The 26,319-nt window shown below is 32.1% G+C and overlaps 1 protein-coding gene across 3 annotated transcripts; it reads right to left on the reverse strand.

Moving 5' to 3' along the window:
• Positions 1–2,264: 2,264 nt before the first annotated feature.
• LOC111631831 (ubiquitin-like modifier-activating enzyme 1) lies at positions 2,265–21,704 on the reverse strand. Of its 3 annotated transcripts, none has more exons than XM_023376150.1 (5): positions 21,517–21,704; positions 16,815–16,891; positions 3,951–4,119; positions 2,520–2,651; positions 2,265–2,421 (listed from the first exon to the last, which is right to left on the reverse strand). In XM_023376150.1, exons 2-5 carry the CDS (start codon positions 16,883–16,885, stop codon positions 2,311–2,313), a joined length of 483 nt encoding a protein of 160 aa, XP_023231918.1. In that variant the 5' UTR covers positions 16,886–16,891; positions 21,517–21,704; the 3' UTR covers positions 2,265–2,310. The 3 variants fall into 3 exon arrangements, with proteins under 3 accessions (XP_023231918.1, XP_023231916.1, XP_023231917.1); XM_023376148.1 differs by lacking the exon at positions 21,517–21,704 and adding an exon at positions 20,329–20,785; XM_023376149.1 differs by lacking the exon at positions 21,517–21,704 and adding an exon at positions 18,681–18,728.
• Between the last annotated feature and the right edge of the window lie 4,615 nt (positions 21,705–26,319).

Consider the following 26,319-nt stretch of genomic DNA (forward strand, 5'->3'; position numbering starts at 1 on the left):
ATTTCAAAAATTCTGTTGACATATTGCTATTATTAAGCTTAACAGTTAAGAATTCAACATCTTTTATTATTTTTTCAAGTAAAAATAATTCACTCAATCTTCACCATGTGAGATTGCTACTGCATGAGAAAAAAAATTTGAATGAATTATAAATTTTAACGATTACATATTTGTGATAAGCTAAGAATATTCCATAAAAATTATTGGCAAATATAATCATTTCAGCAAAAGATTGAAAAGTGTCACGTAATTAGTAAATATCATTCACGAGAGGAGCTGAGAAAATATTAAATTCAAAGGTTCTCATAATTATCTCCGCTAAAATTTCCGATAGTGGAGAACCCACGGGTATGACTTGTTTCTGACAATAAATTTACCTATTAAAGTAAAAGTAATTATGTTCTGTTATTAATTAATAATGCATCATGTATTTCTAATACTTGCACAAATTGTTTTTTCAGCAATACGGCATTAGCTAGCATTACTGCTTCAAAGTAGGGTACTGATGGATACACAAACAATGTCGATTTTGTAGAACCGAAACACATTGGATGGAGACATGCTTAACATTTTGCTACTTTTGCTTCTATAGCTGAAGAATACCAGCTCTGACGGTGGAATTAGGGTTTAAAGAACTTTGATAATACTGTTTGTAAAAATATGTGGGATGGGTATGTCTGCTTACCAAAAGGAATAACAGCCACACTGGTTTTTTTACTGCAGATATAACTGTAAACGAAGAATGACGCTATGTGTATCAACTGAATTTTCATTCTCCAGTGCAATTTGTCAGTCAAATGACATGTTTTAACTTTCATATTCCAGTTTCCGTACGTGAAAGGATGACAGAATGGCAATTTTTAACTTATCGTTTCAGTTGCTCATTTCAGTATGACAGTACTAGGCCTGAGACTGGTTTCCAAGCTTATAATATTTTACAAAGCTAATTGTTCAGTTTATTTTCCATTTAAGCAGGTTTTCATTTTGTAGAGGGTCTGCTTTAGAGACATAAAAATGACGTAACAGAGGTCTCTTGTGATTGCTACAAGAGATAATCGTGACATCATAGTTGCTTGACAGCTATGCATGATGTAATGACATGGAAATCTGAAAGTCATTATGACCCTGAACCTAGTCTCTAAGAAAGCCTGGGGAACTGGTTGGTTGGTTAGGGTTTATTGGCACAAGGGCCACATAGGCCAAGCTGTGTTGAAATTACATTTCAAAAATTCTGTTGACATATTGCTATTATTAAGCTTAACAGTTAAGAATTCAACATCTTTTATTATTTTTTCAAGTAAAAATAATTCACTCAATCTTCACCATGTGAGATTGCTACTGCATGAGAAAAAAAATTTGAATGAATTATAAATTTTAACGATTACATATTTGTGATAAGCTAAGAATATTCCATAAAAATTATTGGCAAATATAATCATTTCAGCAAAAGATTGAAAAGTGTCACGTAATTAGTAAATATCATTCACGAGAGGAGCTGAGAAAATATTAAATTCAAAGGTTCTCATAATTATCTCCGCTAAAATTTCCGATAGTGGAGAACCCACGGGTATGACTTGTTTCTGACAATAAATTTACCTATTAAAGTAAAAGTAATTATGTTCTGTTATTAATTAATAATGCATCATGTATTTCTAATACTTGCACAAATTGTTTTTTCAGCAATACGGCATTAGCTAGCATTACTGCTTCAAAGTAGGGTACTGATGGATACACAAACAATGTCGATTTTGTAGAACCGAAACACATTGGATGGAGACATGCTTAACATTTTGCTACTTTTGCTTCCATAGCTGAAGAATACCAGCTCTGACGGTGGAATTAGGGTTTAAAGAACTTTGATAATACTGTTTGTAAAAATATGTGGGATGGGTATGTCTGCTTACCAAAAGGAATAACAGCCACACTGGTTTTTTTACTGCAGATATAACTGTAAACGAAGAATGACGCTATGTGTATCAACTGAATTTTCATTCTCCAGTGCAATTTGTCAGTCGATTACTTGAAATAGAAAAAGAGCGTAAAACTTCAGTTAATAAAATCGGAGAAATCGTCATTTTAATAAAACTTTGTGAATGAATGCATAGTAAAATAAAAACTAATTTTTTCATTTTTCATAAATAGTTAAAGAAACAATTCATAAGCTTATTTTATTAACAAAATTTAATAAAAAAGTTAACTATGAAGTGTTTTTAGGTTCTAAAGTAATTATAGAAAATATCCAGTGTCCTTTTTCAACTAATGCATTTATAATTAGGTAAATTATAGTGTGGAAGAAATGAATTTCAATATTTACCCAAATAATCCTTTTGTACTTGCTATAATTAATGCTATATTCAAAGGATGAGTTATACTTGCTATTTGTAACTGTTCTTCTAATGATGATTCTGTAAGAACAACAACCTGAAAGGTAAAATCAGAACGTTAATCTTTTAAAACTACTTTCTCTCTAACTTTTCTGTTAGAAGTTTAATCACAAAACAGTTTTGGAAGCAACTAACTTTAAACTTCTGTATAATCTCTCTTAATTCTCCAGTGTGTAAACTAACTGAAACATATGGATTAAGTTCTGCTAGCTTTGAACGGCAGACTTCGGCGCGATTTTTTCCAACGTCTTCTTCAGTTAGATAATACTGTAAGTAAATAAGAGTGTTAATTACTAATTTATGAAAACTGAATATTGTTTATTTTAAAATTCAGCAACTAAAAAAATTAATCTGAAAATCATAATATAAAGGAAGTAATAATTTGGAATCATTATAAATTGAACACTAAGTCAAATATTTACTACAATTTTAAAAATGTATCATCAATTACTAAAGAAAGATAGCAAGGAACTCTTAAAAGACAATAGTGTGTTTACTAAGAATTTAGTGTATACAGAAATTTTGTAAAGAAAGATTTTATTATTTTTTAATATAAAGGCCTAAAACTGTGTATGTATGTGTGTAAATGAATTCTCTATAATGCCTACTTTTTTGGTCCACTTCATGTAAAATTTTGTTTTGTTGCTCTTTAGGTTACAACAGATATTTCTACAAACTAAACAGTTTATACTAACAATGCTTGAATTTCTTGAAATCTCTACTCTTCTCAAAAACTATTCTGTCATGCTTGACAGGGAAATTTCTAGTTTATTGAATATTGACACATTCATTCCAAATGACAGTCTGATCAAAACAATTAACCACTTTAATAGAAATCTTCCTCTATTAAATTTTTGCAAGTAATCAGATACACTTTTGCTTTCTCAAATAATTAGATCAGTAATATCAAGAGAATGTATNTATTAAATTTAAATTTATTAAAGTTTAAAGTTAAAAATAACAGACCATTTCTATTATATTTGTTTTCTTATCTTCCTCCCCAAAGAAAAAAGCAAAATTAAAATCCTGCACCCAAACACATGAAAAGCTAGTTATAGCACCGACACACACAGTCCTCAGTTATCATTTCATTATAAGATTTTGTTGAGAAAAATACAATTTATAATCATTTCTAATATAAAAGCCATTGTGTGTGACTCTCTTATAATTCCTGCAATTTTTGTCCAATCCAGATGAAATTTTGGTTATATTCGTTTTATGTTCTGATGGAAAGTATAAACTATTTATTTTGCAGATATATTAGGTATAGAATAAACGTTTTATCGATTTTGGATCAGTGATTACACTTATGTTGCAGTGACGTCAGCGACCACATGATGCGCATGCTTGATGAGGGAATTTCCCTTAAGTTACATTTTTAAATATTTTGGCAAATGGCATATTTTAAACATACTTCATTAAATTTAAAATTTAAACTTTAAACAAAGTTTGTTACAGAAGTGACGATTTGGCCAACTTTTTAAAAAATCTTTCCACGACATTCTATTATCCAATCAAAAGTAACAATCTAACAAGCCTGTTATTTAGAAAGTGTTTTATAATTACCTGAGAAGACAAGTCAGATAATTCACAATTTTTTGTATCGTGAATTGTGACAGATTTCACTCCGCCTAGAATCACATTTTTTGATATTTCTAGACCGAGACCATTCATTCCAGAGATTAAGATGTCGGAAGTAGCCATTCTTCGCATTGCTTCATGTCCAAGAACGTACCTGAAAAATTCAATTTTTATATAAAAATTTAACTTTTTAAAATCTTGAAATTACATTTCAAAAATTCTGTTGACATATTGCTATTATTAAGCTTAACAGTTAAGAATTCAACATCTTTTATTATTTTTTCAAGTAAAAATAATTCACTCAATCTTCACCATGTGAGATTGCTACTGCATGAGAAAAAAAATTTGAATGAATTATAAATTTTAACGATTACATATTTGTGATAAGCTAAGAATATTCCATAAAAATTATTGGCAAATATAATCATTTCAGCAAAAGATTGAAAAGTGTCACGTAATTAGTAAATATCATTCACGAGAGGAGCTGAGAAAATATTAAATTCAAAGGTTCTCATAATTATCTCCGCTAAAATTTCCGATAGTGGAGAACCCACGGGTATGACTTGTTTCTGACAATAAATTTACCTATTAAAGTAAAAGTAATTATGTTCTGTTATTAATTAATAATGCATCATGTATTTCTAATACTTGCACAAATTGTTTTTTCAGCAATACGGCATTAGCTAGCATTACTGCTTCAAAGTAGGGTACTGATGGATACACAAACAATGTCGATTTTGTAGAACCGAAACACATTGGATGGAGACATGCTTAACATTTTGCTACTTTTGCTTCTATAGCTGAAGAATACCAGCTCTGACGGTGGAATTAGGGTTTAAAGAACTTTGATAATACTGTTTGTAAAAATATGTGGGATGGGTATGTCTGCTTACCAAAAGGAATAACAGCCACACTGGTTTTTTTACTGCAGATATAACTGTAAACGAAGAATGACGCTATGTGTATCAACTGAATTTTCATTCTCCAGTGCAATTTGTCAGTCAAATGACATGTTTTAACTTTCATATTCCAGTTTCCGTACGTGAAAGGATGACAGAATGGCAATTTTTAACTTATCGTTTCAGTTGCTCATTTCAGTATGACAGTACTAGGCCTGAGACTGGTTTCCAAGCTTATAATATTTTACAAAGCTAATTGTTCAGTTTATTTTCCATTTAAGCAGGTTTTCATTTTGTAGAGGGTCTGCTTTAGAGACATAAAAATGACGTAACAGAGGTCTCTTGTGATTGCTACAAGAGATAATCGTGACATCATAGTTGCTTGACAGCTATGCATGATGTAATGACATGGAAATCTGAAAGTCATTATGACCCTGAACCTAGTCTCTAAGAAAGCCTGGGGAACTGGTTGGTTGGTTAGGGTTTATTGGCACAAGGGCCACATAGGCCAAGCTGTGCCATGTCAAACAGTAATATTATATAATGTAATAAATAAATAAATAAATAAATAAATAAATATATATATATATATATAAACTTGTTATTATATACAAATAAATAAATAATTAAATTTGATTATAATTATTAGTGACTTTCAGAAAGTTCAATAATTTATAAACATTTGGCCTCTGGCCCAGAATCTCTTTAAAACTTGCATTTCCAAAATGCTGTCTACGAATCCTCTGAGGCAATGCAGTTGCACAGTATGTGTTTAACACTTACAGTACAGTTACAATATTGGCATAATGGCTGGTCTCCCCCCTTCAAAAGGTATTGATGAGTCAACCAAGTATGCCCAATTCTCAAGCAAGTAAGAATAACTTCAGATGTCCTGTCATACTGTTTATTACGTGTCCAATTTTCTATCATTGGTTTGATTTCATGTAGTTTACTGTGGATTTGTTCATTTCACATGCTTTGCCATCTCTCTGCTAGTCATTTTTTAACTACTAGTTCAAATCACTTCCTTCGATAGGCATTCCATGCTGTGAAGGACTGGCTGTCTTTACAGCTGCATCAGCTTTTTCATTCCCTCTTATACCAACGTGACCTGGGACCCAACAAAATTTAATAGAGAGATTCCTTATAAAAAGATGGCATATCAGATTACGAATTTTAACCACTATAGTGAGAACTAGGTTCACATGAGATCAAAACCTGAAGTGCACTGAGTCAGTGTAAACCACGAAGCAACGATGACCTTTATACATACTTTAAGGCTAGGTAAATAGCCTGCAGCTCTGTAGTAAATATGGAAGAATTTGGTGCTATTTGTTCTGCCACGATTTCATCTTGGCAGACGAAGGCTGAACCAATGTAGTCTTCCAATTTCGATCCATCGGTGTAAATAGGAATTAAATTCCTGTCACTGTGTTGAATTTCTGCAAAGTGCTGTCTATAGATGTAATCTGGCATGGTTTCTTTGGGGAACTACTTTAAGCTTAAGTCAACATTTATCGCTGGGGTTGACCATGGTGAAATACTATTAACCTCAACCTGTGAGATATTGCTTGTATCCAGGTCAATCATGCTGCTTACATTCTCCATTCTTATGTCGAATGTAGGGACACTACTCATCCGAGCTGCAAATAATCTTTTCAGCTGAGTGTCTGAACTATTAGCTAAAAGTCTATTCAGAGATTTCTGTTTAATGTAGTAAAAAAGAGACAACTGTTCTCTCCTGAGGGATAGTAGAGGCTCATAAGCATCCATGTACAAACTTTGGACAGGAGAAGTTCGAAAAGCACCAGTGCACAAACGCAGTGCTTGATTGTGGATTGGACCCAGCATCCGAAGAGTAGATTCTTGCACTGAGCCATAAACAAGGCATCTGAAATCCAGCTTTGAGTGGACAAGGGCCCTATAAATCCTGAGCATAGAACATTTGTCTGCTCCCCAGGATGAGCAGCATAGTACCTATAAAAGGTTCAGAGATTTTAGACATCTACTCTTCAAATTGCACAAGTGTGGTAAAAACGTCAGTTTAGGGTCAAATAAAACACCCAAAAACTTTGCCTCATTGACCATTGGGATTTTAATCCCATTTAAGTGAATTTCAGGGTCCAGGTGCAAACCACACATTCAGCAAAAGTGGATGCACGAAGTCTTCTCTGCGTTAAAAGTAAAACTATTGGTCTTGGATCAATCGTCCATGCAATTTAGGGAGGTTTGCAGTTGTCTCTCAATGAAACTCATGTTACTAGACTGGCAGGAGATCTGAAAGTCATCCACGTACAGTGTGTGTTTCACACTGGGAGGAAAACAGCTATACTGTTTATTTTGATTAGGAACAGAGTCACACTCAAAATAAANAATTGACCCGCTTAATGAGGAGAGGGGATTCCCGGATTGTGTGCATGCTACATCAGTCTGCGTTTAGCACTCGTTCCACTAGCATCTTAGTGTTGCAATTTAGGGAGGTTTGCAGTTGTCTCTCAATGAAACTCATGTTACTAGACTGGCAGGAGATCTGAAAGTCATCCACGTACAGTGTGTGTTTCACACTGGGAGGAAAACAGCTATACTGTTTATTTTGATTAGGAACAGAGTCACACTCAAAATAAAGCCTTGAGAAACACCTTCTTGGGTGAAAGGCCTGGGAAACTATGACCAATAATTTAAATGTTTTCATGAATTTATTTTATGCTTGAAAACTACAGAAAAAAGATCACTTTATTGTCCTTTGAAAAAACACTTCAGCCCTTTCATATTAACCTACACCAGGGGTGGCCAACCTTTTGCATACCATGTTGATAGACGAGTTCAGATGCGCAGTGGCGTACCGTGGGTGTTAGCCGCCCGGGGCGGAGAAAAATTTCGGCCACCCTTTAATCAGGTATTTCAATTTAAAAGATCAAAATTCAGTTGTGTGAGAAAAAAATTAATAAAAAATGCGGTGGTGGTGTAGTTACCCGTACAAAATAGTCCCATTTGACATTAGTGGCATACACGATTGCAAATGTATCGTGAATCGTAGAAGAAAAAAAAAAAAAAAAAAAGTCAACAGGTGTAGCAGTCCAACCGACTCGTGGACTGTCCGGACGGTAGCACTGTCATTTAGACGCCTATGCACTGATCGAAAATAAACATACATGCATACACTGTAATTTACTATGTGGAGAACACTCATTTTATCTGTAAAGTTGATTGCAACGAATTGTGCAACAAATGAACTTGCCAAGACAGACTATAAAAAATTAATTTTCTATGTAATATTCTTAATTGCAAAGAAGCCAAATCTGGCAATGTTGCTCAGAACTGACTAAAGCGCCACTTGTAATCGTCCCATGCGCCAAGTTTGGCGCATGCGCCACAGTTTGGCCACCCCTGACCTACACTATCACAAATGGTCTGTAAACAAACAAGGAATGGTTTGAGGTTTTATTATGCAATCTCTCATAAATTAAACAACATAATTTAAAAATTTGGCATGTACGAGGAAGAAACATTACAGAATTTTTCTGAATCATCAAATTCAAGAAATGGCAATTACGTGTAGCATAATTATGCATTAAAAAAATATATAAAATTATGCCTTATGCAAAAATCCACCATGTGATCACAGATTAATGTTGATAAGAAAACTTTAGCGTAGTTCTCACTGACATAAAATATAAAAATAACTAAATTCCATCATAGAAGTTATGCTTACTATACAATGTTAAAGTTCACTTTTGCTTGAAAGCATAGTAGTACTCTGGGAAAGCAGCCAAATCACAACAACAGATCGATAATGTGGCTTCTTAATGTATATAAGTGTTGTGTACAATTAAAATTTTCCTTTCTCCTCGTGCTTTCAATAACTTTTTGGAAGAGATAGGAAGTTTCGAAAGGCATTCTTTATTAAAAAAGAAAGGTGAATACAATATGTATTGAAGGTGAATAACTGGGCAAAAATAAAAGCTTTGTAAAGGACTGAAGTGGGGTCATTAAGACTCGAAATGCATCCCCTTCAATAAAAATTATAACTACTGCTCTTTGTGTAATGTGTTACTGAAAGCCAATGTATCAATCAGCATAGTAAGCTATTGAGGTAATAATATAACTATAAATAAATCTTTTTAGTTATTTATTTTTTCCTTTTGTTTCAATTAATTTGAGTTTTGGGATTGAGATATATTAAACCTCAATTGCTATCTCAACATTTATCAACAAGAACTTCATTTTCAAACTAACATTTGTGTAATGAATAGAACTGCATCCCACTAATTTAGGGTTTAAATGTATAAAATATCAGTAAGTCTTACTATATTTTCATAACTAGATATTACTAACACATACATCCTTTTTGTAAGAATGTTCAATATGTAAATTAACAATGTATAAAGAATAATTTTCAAACTAACACAGTAAACTAGTCTTCATTTCTGTTGAAGAGTATAGCTGTGGAACTGAGTACTTTATTGACTTACAAGATGGCCAGACGTTCAGGTCTCCAATTCAAATTTAACTTTGTGAGCATGTAACCTTAAACACAAAACTTCTTGTACAAATAATAGGACCCACTTTAAGCATTTCAACCCTTCCTCTAAAGGTTCCAAATTGCAAAAGGTTCAAACCTACAACATGCATCTAGACCCTGAGTGAGCATTAGTTCTAAATTATGCCACTGCAACAAACAGGGCCAATAGTCGGAACTCATTTTGTGGTATATTCTGGTCATAATTACAAATAATTACTATTAGTTAAAAATTTCGTAAAGAATAAAGCAAAGTTAAAGATTTTAGATAGACACCTTACTTATAAATGAATGATTTAGCCATAAGATACAAGTTAGTGTATTCTGTTCTAAATGTTATTGTAAGATTATAAAAGGTGAAATTATGAATAAAATAAAATACAGTGGAACCTCGCTTAATAAGTACCTTTCATAACGAGCNGCATAGTAGTATATTTTCATAACTAGATATTACTAACACATACATCCTTTTTGTAAGAATGTTCAATATGTAAATTAACAATGTATAAAGAATAATTTTCAAACTAACACAGTAAACTAGTCTTCATTTCTGTTGAAGAGTATAGCTGTGGAACTGAGTACTTTATTGACTTACAAGATGGCCAGACGTTCAGGTCTCCAATTCAAATTTAACTTTGTGAGCATGTAACCTTAAACACAAAACTTCTTGTACAAATAATAGGACCCACTTTAAGCATTTCAACCCTTCCTCTAAAGGTTCCAAATTGCAAAAGGTTCAAACCTACAACACGCATCTAGACCCTGAGTGAGCATTAGTTCTAAATTATGCCACTGCAACAAACAGGGCCAATAGTCGGAACTCATTTTGTGGTATATTCTGGTCATAATTACAAATAATTACTATTAGTTAAAAATTTCGTAAAGAATAAAGCAAAGTTAAAGATTTTAGATAGACACCTTACTTATAAATGAATGATTTAGCCATAAGATACAAGTTAGTGTATTCTGTTCTAAATGTTATTGTAAGATTATAAAAGGTGAAATTATGAATAAAATAAAATACAGTGGAACCTCGCTTAATAAGTACCTTTCATAACGAGCAAACTGCAGAAAAAAAAATTGACCCGCTTAATGAGGAGAGGGGATTCCCGGATTGTGTGCATGCTACATCAGTCTGCGTTTAGCACTCGTTCCACTAGCATCTTAGTGTTGCTTGTTATCACATTTTTCCAAACTTGTGTTCAAACATATTACATATAAAACATCAACAACCATAGCCTGTTATATAATAAACAAGCCAAACGATATGCCATGTAACATGATAAATGAAATTCTTGGGCTATGTAAAGGTTATAATTCATTATTAGAAATTACTGTATTTCGATTTTTTTTTTGTTTTCTGCAAACGAAATTTGCATTCCAGATTTGTCCATTCCGCACTAGAAGAAAAAATGAAGATGATTCATGCTCCTTAACAATGTATATTGTATAATTTTCTTTGAATAAATGTTACACACAATATACTTCAGTATTTTTTCCGGCATGGAATGCATTATTGTATTTTACATTAATTTGTATGGAAAAAATTGTTTCGCTTAACGAGTAATACTCTGGAACGAATTATGCTCGTTAAGCAAGGTTCCACTGTATAAGGCAACTTAAAAGTTTATAGTATCTCACTCTAAACTGCTTCTGGAAATCTTTTCTGGCTAAAAACTTCTACAGTTCCAAAGTTATGTCAGAACTGTAAACAAGAAATCACAATATAATGAAACTTCCATTAACACACTCCCCTCTACTTAATTTACTCTAATTACAATCCTCAGACCCTTCAAATAAGACATCTATTATATTTACTTTTAAACAGCAGGCACAGTCACTCAAATTCATAGCCAACCTTACACAAAAGAAAAGTTCTACCTTCAATATTCCGAAAGAATTAATTACACACGAAATATTTTAAAACTAAAAGAAATCGGTTCAAATACTCTTTCCGAAGACAAATTTTTACCATAGGCATTGAATAAAGATGCTGAAAATAGGAATGAGAAGGGTGGCAGGTTGTACATGCCAAACAATACTCATCTGTTAGTAAACACTTAATCTGGTTAAGTTGTCAATCATCACTTATAGTCATACATATTAATGTTATAGAACTTCTGTCCTATTGTTGGAATTAAGCTTATGGTACCAAGAAATCACAAATTTTTTGAGTTATTCATTCATTCAACACAAACCATAGTACAGTAGTAATGTAGTAATGAAAAAGTCAATTATGACAACAGTGTTTATTGTGGTGAAAGTTCAAAGATCATATTACAAAGGATTTTGCTGGCCACTTTAAAGTGTGAGAAGATATTTGGTTTTCTGGCATTTATGTCATTTTTAACAGCTTTGTGGTGGCTTTGATTTATAAAAAAATTCCCTTTTTTTTGAAAAAAAAGCAAAAATGCTCAAAAAATTACATCTACTCAATAAATATCACACAGGCAAATATTGATTTTTATTAGTCACTTAGATCATAAATAATAACATAAATGCAAGAATATCGAACACATTTCTCATTCTTTAAAGTGGCTAGCAAATCCCCTTCATAACTGGACATTCAAACTCTGCTTAAACTAATCTTTGTCTACCCTTCCGTTCATAACAAGTTTCATTTTTCTTTGTTGTCATTCTGCTGTCATTTTTGATGACTTAATCAATGTATTTATGTTTTGTCATAATTTTTATGTTCCATTTAAGGTGAGTGCCCTGTCCAATCTGTCTGCTATTAAGAATTTAATTAAAATGATATTTTATCATTTCAGCTGTAAAAATCTTATGTATACCCTGTACTTTAATTATATATGCGCTATGTATACTGTAAGATAGAACAACATGTACTGATATTGGGGGCATCAATATTAAAAAAAACTTTGTGACAACCTGCACTTGAATTTAATATTTTTCTCACTGCTGTTGTCCTTTACATGCTTGTTTGCCTTAATACACCTGTTTAAACTTTGTCAATAACTATATTTTAAACCATACTCACTACATTCCATTTTATTTAACATATGAGTTACTGAATGTTGACAGCACGATAAATGTGCTAGTTTTATTCTTTGGATTGGGCAAAAAACCTGACATTATGTATGCACCATGATGCAGAAGAAATTGACAGTGCTCACTCAAGGTCTAGATGTTCGTGAACCTACACCATGTAGGTCCAGAGATCTGTGTTCTATACACTTGGCTATCACCATTACAAGTATACTCGAAACTTTGAAAAGACTTACAAGCTAAACGCTCAATTTTCGGAGACCTGCTTTTGGAAATGCTCGAGAATTGGATCCTATTATTCGGACAAGGAATTGTGTTTAGGGCTATGTGCTTGCCAAGTTTCGTTTGATTTGGCGACCTGAACGTCTTGTTAGGGTTGATTAAGAGTTTTTCTTCTGATAGGTTCTTTTCCCTAATCAGATTGAGATTTTGAATAATTTTAATTTTGTAAAAATTGTAATAATCATCAACTTTTGTTGTAAATACAGAATGTAGTACAAGTTTTATAATAATTGTTGCTGAAATTATTTTTGTTTTGTAGTCAAAGACCAGTACTGGCATTAATTTATTTTAATAGCAATTTGATATTGTACACACTAATGCAAGGGTCATATAGTCATAGATAAAGGTCATGTTAAATAGAGTAACTTTTCGTGGAATAAAAAGAAACATGACTAGACTAAATTATAGTATAAAAGTTTTAAAAAATTTGCAGATTATTATTTTTTATATGACAAAATTCAGTTTTTATTATAGTCAATTTTTAATACACAATTATTAGAAGCATAAAAATATCCTAAAAAATGAAAACTTTTGAAATCTAACAGAGCATTTATTTATTGTATCATCATCGCAATGCCAAACTGTAATTTTTAATCATTCTTAATTTATTTAATTTAAAATACTATATGTTTTCCATCTCAAATTATTAGTGTCTTGTCCCTGTAAATCCTACTTTTCCTGTTAACAAGCCAAGCTGGTCACCTATGTACAATAATATGCAACTCCATTCAGGAAAAAATTTTTCAATTGAAATCACGTGACTCCTGGTCTAGACAGGAAGTTCGTATACAGTTAGTCAGAGCCTCCCACCCCTAAGCTTTCCATATCTGGTCTCGACTTTTATCTAACACCATTTGAAATTAAGGAAAGACGGGCAGACAAACTGACAGTGGGAATTTATAGGTCTACAGTTTTTTCAAATTGCAGCCCAAAATCAGTCTGGTCAGTGAAGACGACCTTAATTTCTTTGAACAGTTTCTAAAAAACTGTTCGAAGAAATTAAGAAATAATTCATTGCTACCTTTGTTTCTAATGAGAAAGCTTTTCATTTTTGTTCATATTCATAGTGATCATAGCACTAAATGACTTCTTACTCTCTCTCTCTTCTCAATAACACAAAGTGAAATTAAACTGATTTCAAACAGGATTATCACATCTGTCTGCTTTGGTTTATTGTTTGAGATTTGTCAATACAGCTGTCAGGATTAGATAATCATGGACCCTAGAGGATGGGAACAGGATATGGTCCTGACAGTTTTGAAGTCTAGAAAAACACAGTTAATTGGATGATTAGATCTCAAGTTGAAAGCCTGACTAAACTACTATAGTTCCTTATGGAAAATAAAAAGGACTTAACCACTAAAATTTAATAGCATCAATCCCCCTAACAAACAAACTTCCCTACAAAATTTCAGAAATTTGACAAAAAGCACAGGATTTAAGCTGCAAACAGGGTGAATAAAATCATGCTCCCATACATTAACATCTAGACATGCAAAAATATTTGGGGTAATTTCTGTATTTAGACATTTGAAGGTGTTCTGAACTGAAGAATATAAAATTGGGAGGGGTCATTTTTTGCCAGATCACCATACTTTCTCTGTTATAACAGCTGGGAAAGTAAAAATAGTTACTGTATCACAATCACCTTTTGCAATATGGTCAAAAAACAGATCATGTTCTGTAATTTAAAAGTGCTGATGCTTAGTTAATCCACAATTAGTTCTGCCTCTGCATACACAAGAATATTCAGTTATCAAGTTCTATATAAGATCTAGAACAGTGTTTATCATCTATACTGCTTTGTTTATATTTGAAAACCATTTTTGGCATTCATACGTGATGATAAACTTTTCTGTTGCAGAAGTTAATTTCTTTTTGAGTGATAAAAACACAACAGAATTTCTGTACAAATAAATATAATTCCTTATAAAATTATTATATGCTATCTTTATGATAATTGATGATTACCGGAGCGCTCAGTTTTACATTTCATAACAGCCAAACATCACAAATCACCAAACACATTGTACATTTTTAATAAATTAGTGCAGGAAAAGGTATGTAAAGAAGCAAAACATGCACGGCAATGCATTTGTTGAGTCAAACTGACACGAGGCAAATATGTACAAATTTATAGACTGATCTGATGGTAAGATGACATTACCAGTTCAATTTATTCACTTAAATGCTTTTAAAAAATTAGCTTAGAAATGAAATTTAATAACTTACACACAGTAAATTAAACAAAACTCAAGTTAAATTCAGCTGGAAAAGCATTTTTTTTAATTCTAAAAACAAAGTAAACTCCTTTATCCGTAACTTTGATACTTGTTGAGCCTTTCAAAAGAATTTATGAAAAATAATATTTAAATATAAGCAAATAATATAATATTTTACATAAAAAGTCAAAATCTTTTACATCATGAAAACATGCATCTAAATTTAAGACTTTCATGACTAATATAGATAATAGAGAAAGCAATTCAAATAAATTATTTAAGGACATTTATTTAAATAAATGTAATCAATAATAAAAGCAGTCAGTGTATTGATTAACTGAATTCAGATAATTAATCGATCATCTTATATATTATTGGTTCTACAGATTCACATTGATCCAATCTGTGGATTATGATTCCCATTTATTATGTAGCCCTCGATTTATGCTATTAATTATTTAAAACTAATTTAAACTTTCTTACTCACTACTATTTGATGTGCGCTTTTTCAAATAGCATAATGAATTTTCTTTAATTTTTTTTGAAGTAAAAATGCTCAAATAAAGTTATTCTAAAGGTGCATCCCAATAAGTCCACCTAATAAAATGAAGTTTCTGAAATGAAGAAAGAATTCATTGTTAACACTTATTGCATAACAATTACATTCGATATTTTGGATGACTTCAGTCACGGGACATGCCAAGAGCCTTACAGACAGTAAAAGGAATAATTATGGCCTGGAAGGAATCTGAACTTTCAGAAAAGACAAATTGCAATAAAACTTGTAAAATTAAATTATGAGATTGTTTCACGTCTAGAAGACGCTTGCAGTATAAAAATGCCCTAAAGGATAGCCTTTAATAGTAACCGCACAAATAAGACAAGCTGTTTTAAAAGAAACTGGTAATAATTCATCAATACGTCAAAATACCATAAAACTTAAAAGTCCTGTATTCAAATCAACAGTTTCCAGAATTATAAAAAATTCAGACAAAGAGAACCCGCTCACTTAAAATATGCACACAAGCAGAAGAGGTTAAAATAGGCCAAATAACGATGTACTGGCCAATTTAAAGTTTAATCTAGATGGCAGTATTATTGACACAACTTCAGATAGAAAAAGATATATTCAAAAATGTCAAAGTGGCACTTTTGTGATGATACAGGCATCATTCAGATGGAATGGAAAGTCTAATGTGGCAGTATGAATGCAATTGTATCATTATCAAGAAATGCTGGAGAAACATTTCTTACCATTTGCAGAGAAAATAGGAGGTCCAACATGGAACTACCAACAAGAAAATGCCTCAATACACAAGTCCAAGTCCATAGAGTAATGAAGTTCAGATTTTGGGCTGGCTACCTTGCAATCCCGATCTCAACCCTACTGAGAACCTGTGGGAAATACTTGCTACAGCTGTATGCAGGAGGCAAGCAATATGCCACAATATAAGAACTGAAGAATGCAATAGTAGCTAAATGGAAGGAAATTCAAGAAAAACGCCCGCAAACTTTAATCAAATCAATGCCTAATCATATTTAATTTTAGCTAAAGGAGGTTACATTAAGCACTAGGAAATTTTATCATCATGTTTTGTTACTTTTTTTCCCCATACTGAACCTATGTTTATGGGACACTAAAATATTGAAAAATTTACAGTATAGCTTATTAAATTCCAAATAAAAATTATGTTCCAACAAAAATTTATTATGTAATAAACATGTTAACAATTAACATCATCTTAATCTCTTTAAACAGTTTTTTCATAAAACTTAATTTTACTAGATGCGTCCCGTAAATATAGGTTCATATTATTTTTACTATTATTCATTAACAGTTTCTTGCTTTATAAAACAACAGGCAAGTTCTATTTTATGTAGACATAAATTTGACATTAAATTTTTAGAAGATGATACTTACAGTTGACGGGAATAGAGACTGTCATCAATTTCTGTATTAGAAGGCTGCAGGGAGGAGCCATTGCGAGCCATTTCACCCTAAGAGTAGAATGAAATATAAAATTAGTCTTCAAATTCTTTTATGTACTTAATAAAATTAAATATTGAGCAATATCAAAGATATTCTTATAACAAAATCCTCCAATTTTAAAAAATCAATATATTATAGGGAAAAAATACTGATTACATGCTGAAAAATAATGGTGCAATATTAAAAAACAGTCAGGGGAGGGAAACTACCCATTATTAATAAAGTTATATCGTAGAAATTCATAATTTTTCCTGTAATATTGTATCTTACAAGTAAATAATACAATTTCAAAAACAACTGTATAAAAATATAGTTTTTAAACATAATGAAAGGTTTACCATTAACTGCAAATGGTATTTATATATCCTTCCATTTAGCTTCTTGTTTGGGATTTGTATTAAATTATTATTTCAGCAATCTAATAGTGCTATTTTTTCTCCAGACTTATCACGACTTCTGTATGTTATAAGTTTGGTTTACAGCACTATTAGGTTGCTGAAATAATAATTTAAGAATTGTATTAAAATGTGGGGAGGAAAAAAATTCATTAGAAGTCAATGACATAAGAATACAAAACATTCTTGGAATGAGCTGAGATAGTGTTAGGATATAAATGAAATTTATTTAATATCACCTCAAGCTTGAATAGACTTGCAAATTCAGAAACATTAAAAGAATTAGTTTTTAAGATTGCAAGATTTTCTTTGATTGGCTTGAATGGTTTGAGTCAATCACTCAATTTCTTAAGTTAAGCCTGGTACTTGCATGTGGAAATGGACAACAGAAAAGGTTGTCATTCTGCCATCTTTCCGTGTCACGTGTACTAACATGTGGAAATTACCCTACGATTGAAATGCACCTTCTGCCAGCCGTAAATATAAACAAGCTACTACAGTAAGTAGGCCACGTGCCAGTAGTCGAAAATGGAGTCTAATTGATATAACGAAGCAATCCCGGTAAACTTTTCAAGTTTGCCTTTGATCTTATCGCAAATAAACTCAAAACTGAATAATTTGGATAGGAAAACTATTCTAAATCGTCAAAAGTTAGGAACATTAAATACTTTTGTCACCAAATTAAGATTACTCCATTCCCAATACATTATGCAGTAAGTAAGTCTATTTGGCATTAACATTTAAATCGGATAGTAATATAGCGTATAAATGAAATATATTAGCGAATTAGTTTACAAATAAAGCTTTTTAGCTTGCCGACCGCCATAGTTCAAATGTGATCTTTATGATGACCTTGCTAAACGGTCTTCCTATTAGTCTAATTTTTGCTGTTTCTCTTTCCTCGACAGCAAAAGTGACGTCATTTTGTCGTTTCATCACTGGTTTTGTCGTCTGTTGCCGCGTGCGAGTACCAGGGCTCTAGAGTTGTTATTCTGCAAATACCCATTTCCTGATCTAGTTCCCAAATGCTCTTGTTTACTGAAATTTGATAAAACAAAAATGTTTCCTGAATTTGAAAAAGAAGTAGACAAGCTAATTTTCTTAGTTACTTAATACTTTTCAAAATATTACATAAATCTCAATCCTAACAAGCTTTGACTTTCATCCCATTCAAAAATGCAACTTTAAATGCATGATGTAACTAAATACAAGATGAATTTATGTAAGTTTACACTTGATAAACATTTAATCTTAAAGTCAGTAACCATAATTTGATACTTAAAAATCATTAACATTTCTAAAAATACAAAAAGAATAAATAATTATTCGCCGCACACCGGAACAATACTAATAATCTTTCTAAAAAACCTATAACCGGCATGAAATATGTTCAATTGCTTACGCTAATGTTTTCGGATCCCACTGGGTTTTTCATCAGGCTATGTTCTATTTGCAATGATCTGTTAGAATGTCAGTTGTCTTTGGAATGAAATTTCAAAAAGAAGTTTTGCTCTTGATATTAGATAATTTAGGAAATATTTTAAATAAAACACTATTAGAAATTGATTTTAACCGCAGCAGAAATGTCGAACCTGGCCAAAACAGAGTGATTTTCTACATTAAAAAGAAATCTGTTTGAAATGCAATCTTGCTAAACCAGAAAAAAATTCTATACTGTGATTTTGGGATTTACACGTTTTACTGTAATTGGCATCGATATATGCAATGTGTCAATTAAAAAGTTAAGAACAGGAGTTAAATTTGATATATAGCCAATATAAGGGATGATCAATGGAATTTGATAAAGATAAGATTCGGCTTCGTCTAATACTGACAGGTTATCTGCCAACTGAACGGTTAGCAATGAAACTTTTCAATTATACACTGACATTTAAAGATACTTAACTTCTCTAAAAATAAAATTTGTCAGCTGTATCCAAGTTGAGGTTTAATTTTTCTTTGATTGGCTACAAAAAGTACTTTTTGAAATTGAAATATAATCAGATTTTATATATTTAATGCATAAAAGTTTTATTAATACTATATCAAAAGCTTCTGCCAGATAGTCTGAAATCAAAATATTACTTTATTTAGTGATAGGCCTATATAGAACTCTCTCATCTATTTTGAACTATTAAAAACAACAAAACAATTACAGACAAGAACTGCAACTAGACTGTTGACATACTGTCTTAAGATACGGGCGTTTTTTTCTAATAAGAAATCTGCAATACTGGAATAAGTAACTGATCACGCACACAAAAAAAAACAACTACAATGTCGAACTGGAAAGGTGTTTAATTCACCTTAATCTGATTATCAGATTAAGTCTACATTATCATCATCATTTATTTAGTTTTATTATATACGAGAAGAAACATATCTTCAAAGCCAACAGTTTTTTCCAAAATGAGAAACTGAAAAATTTACAAATTAATTTATTGAAACTGGCAAGTACAATGAACTCAAAAAAGCTCATATATATAATTACAACAACACAAACACACAACTTAAAACTTGTACACGAACGCATAATAAAAAAGGATCCGCATTCATTTTTACTTCGCTTTGTATTCATAGCGAATTTATAAGCTCTCAAAATTTAAATATTTTAAGAATTTTCCTTTCCGTTAAGACAGACTTCTGGATAAAAAGTCTGTAGACTAAATACAAAAACTTCCATAATCTAATTATATAACACTAACTAAGGATAACGTTACAAGATACTGTAATAACTACATAATCTAATTTGTTATTAACATAAGAATATTTGTATAAAAGCAAAAAAAGTTACTATACTCCGAACTACAAGCGATTAATCACCCGCTATTCTCCGCGTATTATATTATAATAATATGTAACAAAACTAAAAATCGCAAGGATACAGACCAGAGGGAAAGACACTAGAAAAGGGGAAATAGCCAGCGATTATATAGAGAGACCAGGCATCAACGCGAAGGAAGTATAATAAGTTAAATAATTGTATTATTAATAACTGATAAGAAAAAAACTTTAAAACGAAATTCTCCTTAGATCATTAGAACACTTACACTATAATTCACAGGTGTGCTAACTTTCTCATCTGGGATATTCAATGCGGGATCCTCGGCGGTCAGGTTGTTAGAAATCGAACTACACAATGTTCCCATGGAAACAGTCCAATCGTAACAAATACCTCATACGCTGCGGCGTGGTCGTTATTAATATCAATTTATTCCAAAAAAGTAATATTTAAACGTTAAATCGCCGAGATAGAAAGAGCGTTATCGCTACGAACAGCAATCTTTCGAAATTTTAATTACAAACACACACACAGAGAGAGAGTGAAAGAGACACACACGAGTTAACGACCGACAGTTATTTTAATATCGCATATTACATTCGGAAAACGTTAGAAACTCGTCGAACGAACAAAAAGATCGTGGATCTCGAGAGCGAACAAACAAAATTCGTATGTCGACGGTGTAATAGGGGCGCGGCAAAAGCCTGATGACCGGCATTCGACGTGATGACGCTGAAAATAATCCGACGGGGCATGCGCCGACACAATACGTCACAGCTGACTAATGGAAAACGCCGAAGCAGATTACGAAATACGCAACTGCACGCGCGTGGTCCCGTTACTATTTTGGGCATTTTTGCCGATCGGCACGTGACGGAGAGAACAGGTTCTATATATATTTATACAGTATATAAAAACAATACGTACTGTACAAGTACTACTGCGTGTTTATAATACATTGAGAATTCAGAACGAAGCGAGTGAACGTCACAGATTAAAAATCGATAAAGTTTGACCGTCGTAACTTATAGTGTGTGTGTGTGTGTGTGTGTGTGTGTGTGTGTGTGTGTGTGTCATTCTTACAAAAGTTCCGAAATACGACGACCATTCTTTTTCCATTCGCGATAGGCCAACCTTTCAAGGCCGAAGTTAAAAAAAACAGAACAATACAGTAGTGTATTCGAGTACAGTTTACGTCACCTATCCGAGTCTTAACTCTACGGGCAAACAAACTTAAAAATCTGATTTTATACGAGAAGTTAAGTCTACACGAGGCATAATGCCAAGTGTCTTGGGCGACTTTCGAATAATAATAATAATAATTAAAAAAACAATAATGACGCAATACAAATCGAAATTTTTCGTACCGCTAACTACGAAAAAATAGAGAATACAAAAAGAAAAAAAAACACTAACAAAGAAGTGGACAAAAACAAGACAAGAAACAGCAACTTACCTATTCTAGTTTGAGAACGAAATCCCTGAAGTGTTAAGAGCGTGCAGATGGGAAAGGTATTGTGATAGGATGACGTCAGCCAAGTATATTAGCCTTTATCTAACTGGACGGAAGGGAGATAACCTTAAAAAAACACATTCACAACGCACAGAATGCGCTACTACACGCATTGTTCTACGAGACGAGAACGGCCGAAATAAATCTTGCATATAATAATAACAATTTGAAAATATCGACATTTAATACTCTTGCAATTAAACTAGTAAACAACGGTAATTTCTTTTCGGTTTTAAAACGATAAAACTATTTGAATAAAACACTGTTTAGAATATTTAATAGAGATCGATTAATTAGGAGTGTGATTTGATTTATCGTGTTTCATACCGAAATAATTAAAGTATAGATCGGTAAGTTTTGGTAACCATAACCATAAATAGAACCTTAAAAAAGCTGTTTTTGAAGTGATAAGAACGATAACCGATTTACATTCGTTTTTAAAATCAAAAACTGGAACTGAACACGCTCGCTACGACACGTAATCATAAAATTGTCGCGGTGTCACAACGTTAAGTTCAATGCTTACTTTTTTCGAAAGAATTTCAAATATACTCGGGCCAAAACTTTTCTAGAATGGGCAATCGATATTTTGCACGAACAAATATAAGTACACTTCATTAGTTTGTAATTAGCATAACCAGTTTTAAAGATTTCTTTATTCGTTTTGTCCGACCAAACGAACGGCAATCGATATCGGCGATTACTATTTTTAAAAAAATGTGTTATATTTAATTAATTTCACGTAATAAGGACGAAATTATGGGGGGGGGGAAATTTCCTGGAAAACTTAGTAAAATAACCCGTATTAATTTTTATAATCGTTTTAAAAGTAGAGAACCTCTACAAAAATGTTTCTGAAGGTCATTAAAAAAAACTAAAAACATGATTCATGAAATTATTTCGTCATCGTTAAATCGGATTTCAGATAATAATAATTTTATAAACAAATTTTTAAAAATTTATAAAATAACACACACACACACTTGTGAATTGTAAGCAACGTGAAAATGGCATTAAAAGAAGTTTATTACTGGGACAATTTTCACAATAAAATAATATAAGCAAAACTCTACGAAAGGATTAAATGTATACTTTGAAACTTGGCACTTAAGTGTGTATCCTTTCTCCTGTATCCTTTCGTCACTTTAAAGGTGTGTGTAGATGGAAATGAGAATTGTGAATGACAGCATTTTAACGAATAATTATCAACTGACCACTAAATTAGTCTAACCACAACACTATGTACGGTACAGTCGACCCCCCTATAACACTTGCCGGTACAGTCGACCCCCCTATAACACTACAAATACGTGAGCCGTTCATAGCCCGGCACACGTATTTGTAAAATCTAAGTGACTCGTACAACATGGAATTCATATAAAACGGAATTATCAACAGTGTTATAGGGGGGGGGTCGACTGTATATATAAAATGCAACAGTTCTCTTTCATCTTTATCGATTTAAATTTATTTTTAAAAAAATCTTCATCTGTTACATTATTACTCCTTTACCTTAAAAATTTAAGCCCACTAATTTATATAACGATGTTAAAAACAATGAAGCAAAACCCTTCGAACAATACAAAGTTATATCGCCACTTCATTTTACTGTCTAATTTTAAGTAATTGGGGGAGAGGTATCAAAATAATTTGACTGTTTAAAATGGGAAATTTGCTGTTTATTTGGCAATTTTTTTTTCTGAGGTTCGTGATTAGTCTTTAAAAAACTTTTCACGGCCTTGCTTTCACATTACATATGAAATACTTGCCAGATTTTAATACTAAATAATTTATAAAAGCCAAATACTTTCTAAATATTCAACGAGTACCTTGAAATCGCCGCGCGGGTCACGGGCTCACCATCACTGGTATACACTTGCCTAGCAACAAACGATAGGAAATCGCGGAATGGAATGATTAGACTTCGATTCTACTTTCCGACGGACACGGACGACTACGGGCAGTCATAATTGTCTGGCGGAACGAGACAAGAAACGTTTTTTTTTTTAAAAATAAAATGGTAGCTGGCGACTAATTTCGCGACCACCGAGAAAGATCCGCGATACCGATCGATCGTTAAATTACGCTTAAGTCATTTTACAATACAGTAGACCCCCCCCCTATAACACGGTAGATAATTCCGTTTTATACGAATTTCATGTTGTACGAGTCACTTAGATTTTACAAATACGTGAACCGTTCACAGCCCGGCACACGTATTTGTAAAATCTAAGTGACTCGTACAACATGGAATTCGTATAAAACGGAATTATCAACAGTGTTATGGGGGGGTCTACTGTATAAGTTAGACGAGTCGAAAACGTGCAGCTACAACGAGCTGCCTGACTTTCCCGGCAAAAACATTTAAAAAAACCGGGTAAAAATCTTCACTAAATCCGACTCCACTGGAGGTATGAAATGACTCTTGCATTCCCCAGTCCCTTGACCTTTAACCACTAAAACTTAATAGCATCAATACCTCTAATATACAAACCTCCCTGCAGAATTTCAGAGTGGACAAAACGGATCAGGAGTTATTAAGCTTCAAAGAAGGTGAAGGCGAACAAAATCCTGCCCCATACTAACATCCATACAGGTAGGGGGAAAAAATCTAATTTCCCTCATATATAAACAGCAAGTAAGACAATTGTTTATTAAATCAGAAAATAAACTCTTGGATAAAGGAGAAAAAAGTGGCTGATGTGAAATGATCTATTTTGTATCCACTTATAACAGAAGTTATTATTAGATGGATGAAATAGTGTGGAAATCTTTCATATTTGCTAATACAATAGATGTGACAAATTAGAATCCAGAGAAACTACTTCAGTTACTTGTTTAGCCTGTACAAAAATCATATTAAATATAATCAATTGTCCAATATCGCATGACATAACCTTGAAGGTTTAAAGTTAAAAAAACATTTCTGCATTTTAAATCCGAGCTTATTGAATTTTAAAATGGCCGATTTTCAATTCGTACAGGCGAAAGCGAAAAACTAACTTCCGTTTACTGCAAGGCAACAAGTTTAAAATGATTTCCGCTCGTCCGAAAATGCATTCTGATCTTATACCTAAACAGACAATATAAATGATCCATTTACAAAAATATTCGTAACTGATCCTACTTATTTTCATACTAACATGTGGGAAAATATTTACATTTCAGTTCAAATGACTGAATCAACAAAATATTTAGATTGGCTTTAATTGGAAAATATTATCAAGCTACTCTAATAATTTATATTCTGAACATTTTTATATAATTAATTCATGAACAAGATCTGTTGAAAACAATATCAAATTTTCTAGTAGAGAAATTTGAGTGTTATACTAAGAAAAATTTTGGCAAGCAGGTTAATTAAGAGACTTATCAGAATTTTAAAACAAATTATAGGTAATCAAAAAAATGTAAAAGTTTCATTATTAATAATAAATAGGTCAATTTTAAGCATGGTTAACACACAAGATGCTTTAAAAATAAAAAGTTAACTTATATGGAAAAAGTGCAAGATCATTTGGTATAGTAGAAGAATCATACTTTTTTCAGAACTGGGTTAACTTCTTGTACCAGTACATGGAGAATTACACAGAAGACAATATGCCACTATACATCTAGCAAAAAAAAAGTTACTTCCACATTTGTGTTAACATTTTTTTTTTTTGGAAGCATCTGTAAATATAATAGGTGCTCTAATGTTCGGCATTCAGATGCAAATTATGTGGACTTAAGCGCAGCTATAGCAATTAAATATGGCCTGATTGAAAATATGAATGGTGTTTTATGTCATAGAATGCTAGAGCAAGAAATTAAAAGGCTGAGGAAAAAGCAAAGAATTGTTTAGAGTATCTCTACCCGATGTCCCGAGATCATGTTAAAAATTATATAAAATTGATTGGTCAGTCAATCATTGTAACAATAATTTTATTATTGTTTTAATTATATCAACACTTAGACTGTGTTTATGCAGGCATGAAAAGAGGGAAAAGTGATAACTTATGGGATCAGAATTTGCATTCGCACTGCAGTTTATGCAGAAAAGGAAAACAGAAATTTACCAGTTCCCCTTGTCCTTAAAAGTTCAATCTGGTGAACTTCACATTTTCCCCCCCCCCTCTTGAGATAGTGCACATGCAGTACTTCAGCAGCTTCACTTCTATACAATAGATGCAGTGCAACCTATGACATAGGACCTTTCCTTCTCACTTTTGATTGAACACAATTAGAGGGGAAAGGATAGTACTTCTTAGGTACGTGATCTTGGTTCACCTTGCTTTCTCTCTCCTCTTGCATTTCTAATGTTTGCATAAATGCAGTATTCACCATTTTAGTGCCAAAAGTAATGACACCATAGAAATAATGCCATCACTAACAGGTCTTGCCAGAGAAAACATATACAGGTAGCCCTCGGTTTATGCCACAGTTCTGTTCCTACAAAATCTGGCGCAAATTGAATTGGCATAAAACTAATTTTTTCCAGTGAGGTATAGGGTTAGGTTCTACATAAGTGAAAAATAAGCAAATAATTTTGTTTATTAATACAATATAATACAAAATACATATATTATAAATTTAATTTTTAAAAATGTATTTTATGATAAAATAAAATGAAATGTTTTTATTAAAAAATCTTAAGAAAAACAAATGATATTTCAAAGTTTTAGATCTCTCACATTTTTTGGAAAAACGTATCCATTTGTAATTGTTTAGATTTTTGTTTTCTTTCATTAATAATTTCAGAATATG

The sequence above is a fragment of the Centruroides sculpturatus genome, unplaced genomic scaffold (assembly GCF_000671375.1).
Source record: "Centruroides sculpturatus isolate CEXI.00-Female unplaced genomic scaffold, Cexi_2.0 scaffold180, whole genome shotgun sequence".
Lineage (NCBI taxonomy): Eukaryota > Metazoa > Arthropoda > Arachnida > Scorpiones > Buthidae > Centruroides > Centruroides sculpturatus.

What these genes read in the sequence shown, in the direction of transcription:
- LOC111631831 (XM_023376148.1), bottom strand. Translation starts at nt 20,427, where the DNA reads ATGGGAACATTGTGTAGTTCGATTTCTAACAACCTGACCGCCGAGGAT. An exon ending in AGTCTCTATTCCCGTCAACT is followed by an intron (nt 4,120 to 16,814) that starts GTAAGTATCATC and finishes TGAATTTTTCAG; the next exon opens with GTACGTTCTTGGACATGAAG. An exon ending in AGATTATACAGAAGTTTAAA is followed by an intron (nt 2,422 to 2,519) that starts GTTAGTTGCTTC and finishes TTTACCTTTCAG; the next exon opens with GTTGTTGTTCTTACAGAATC.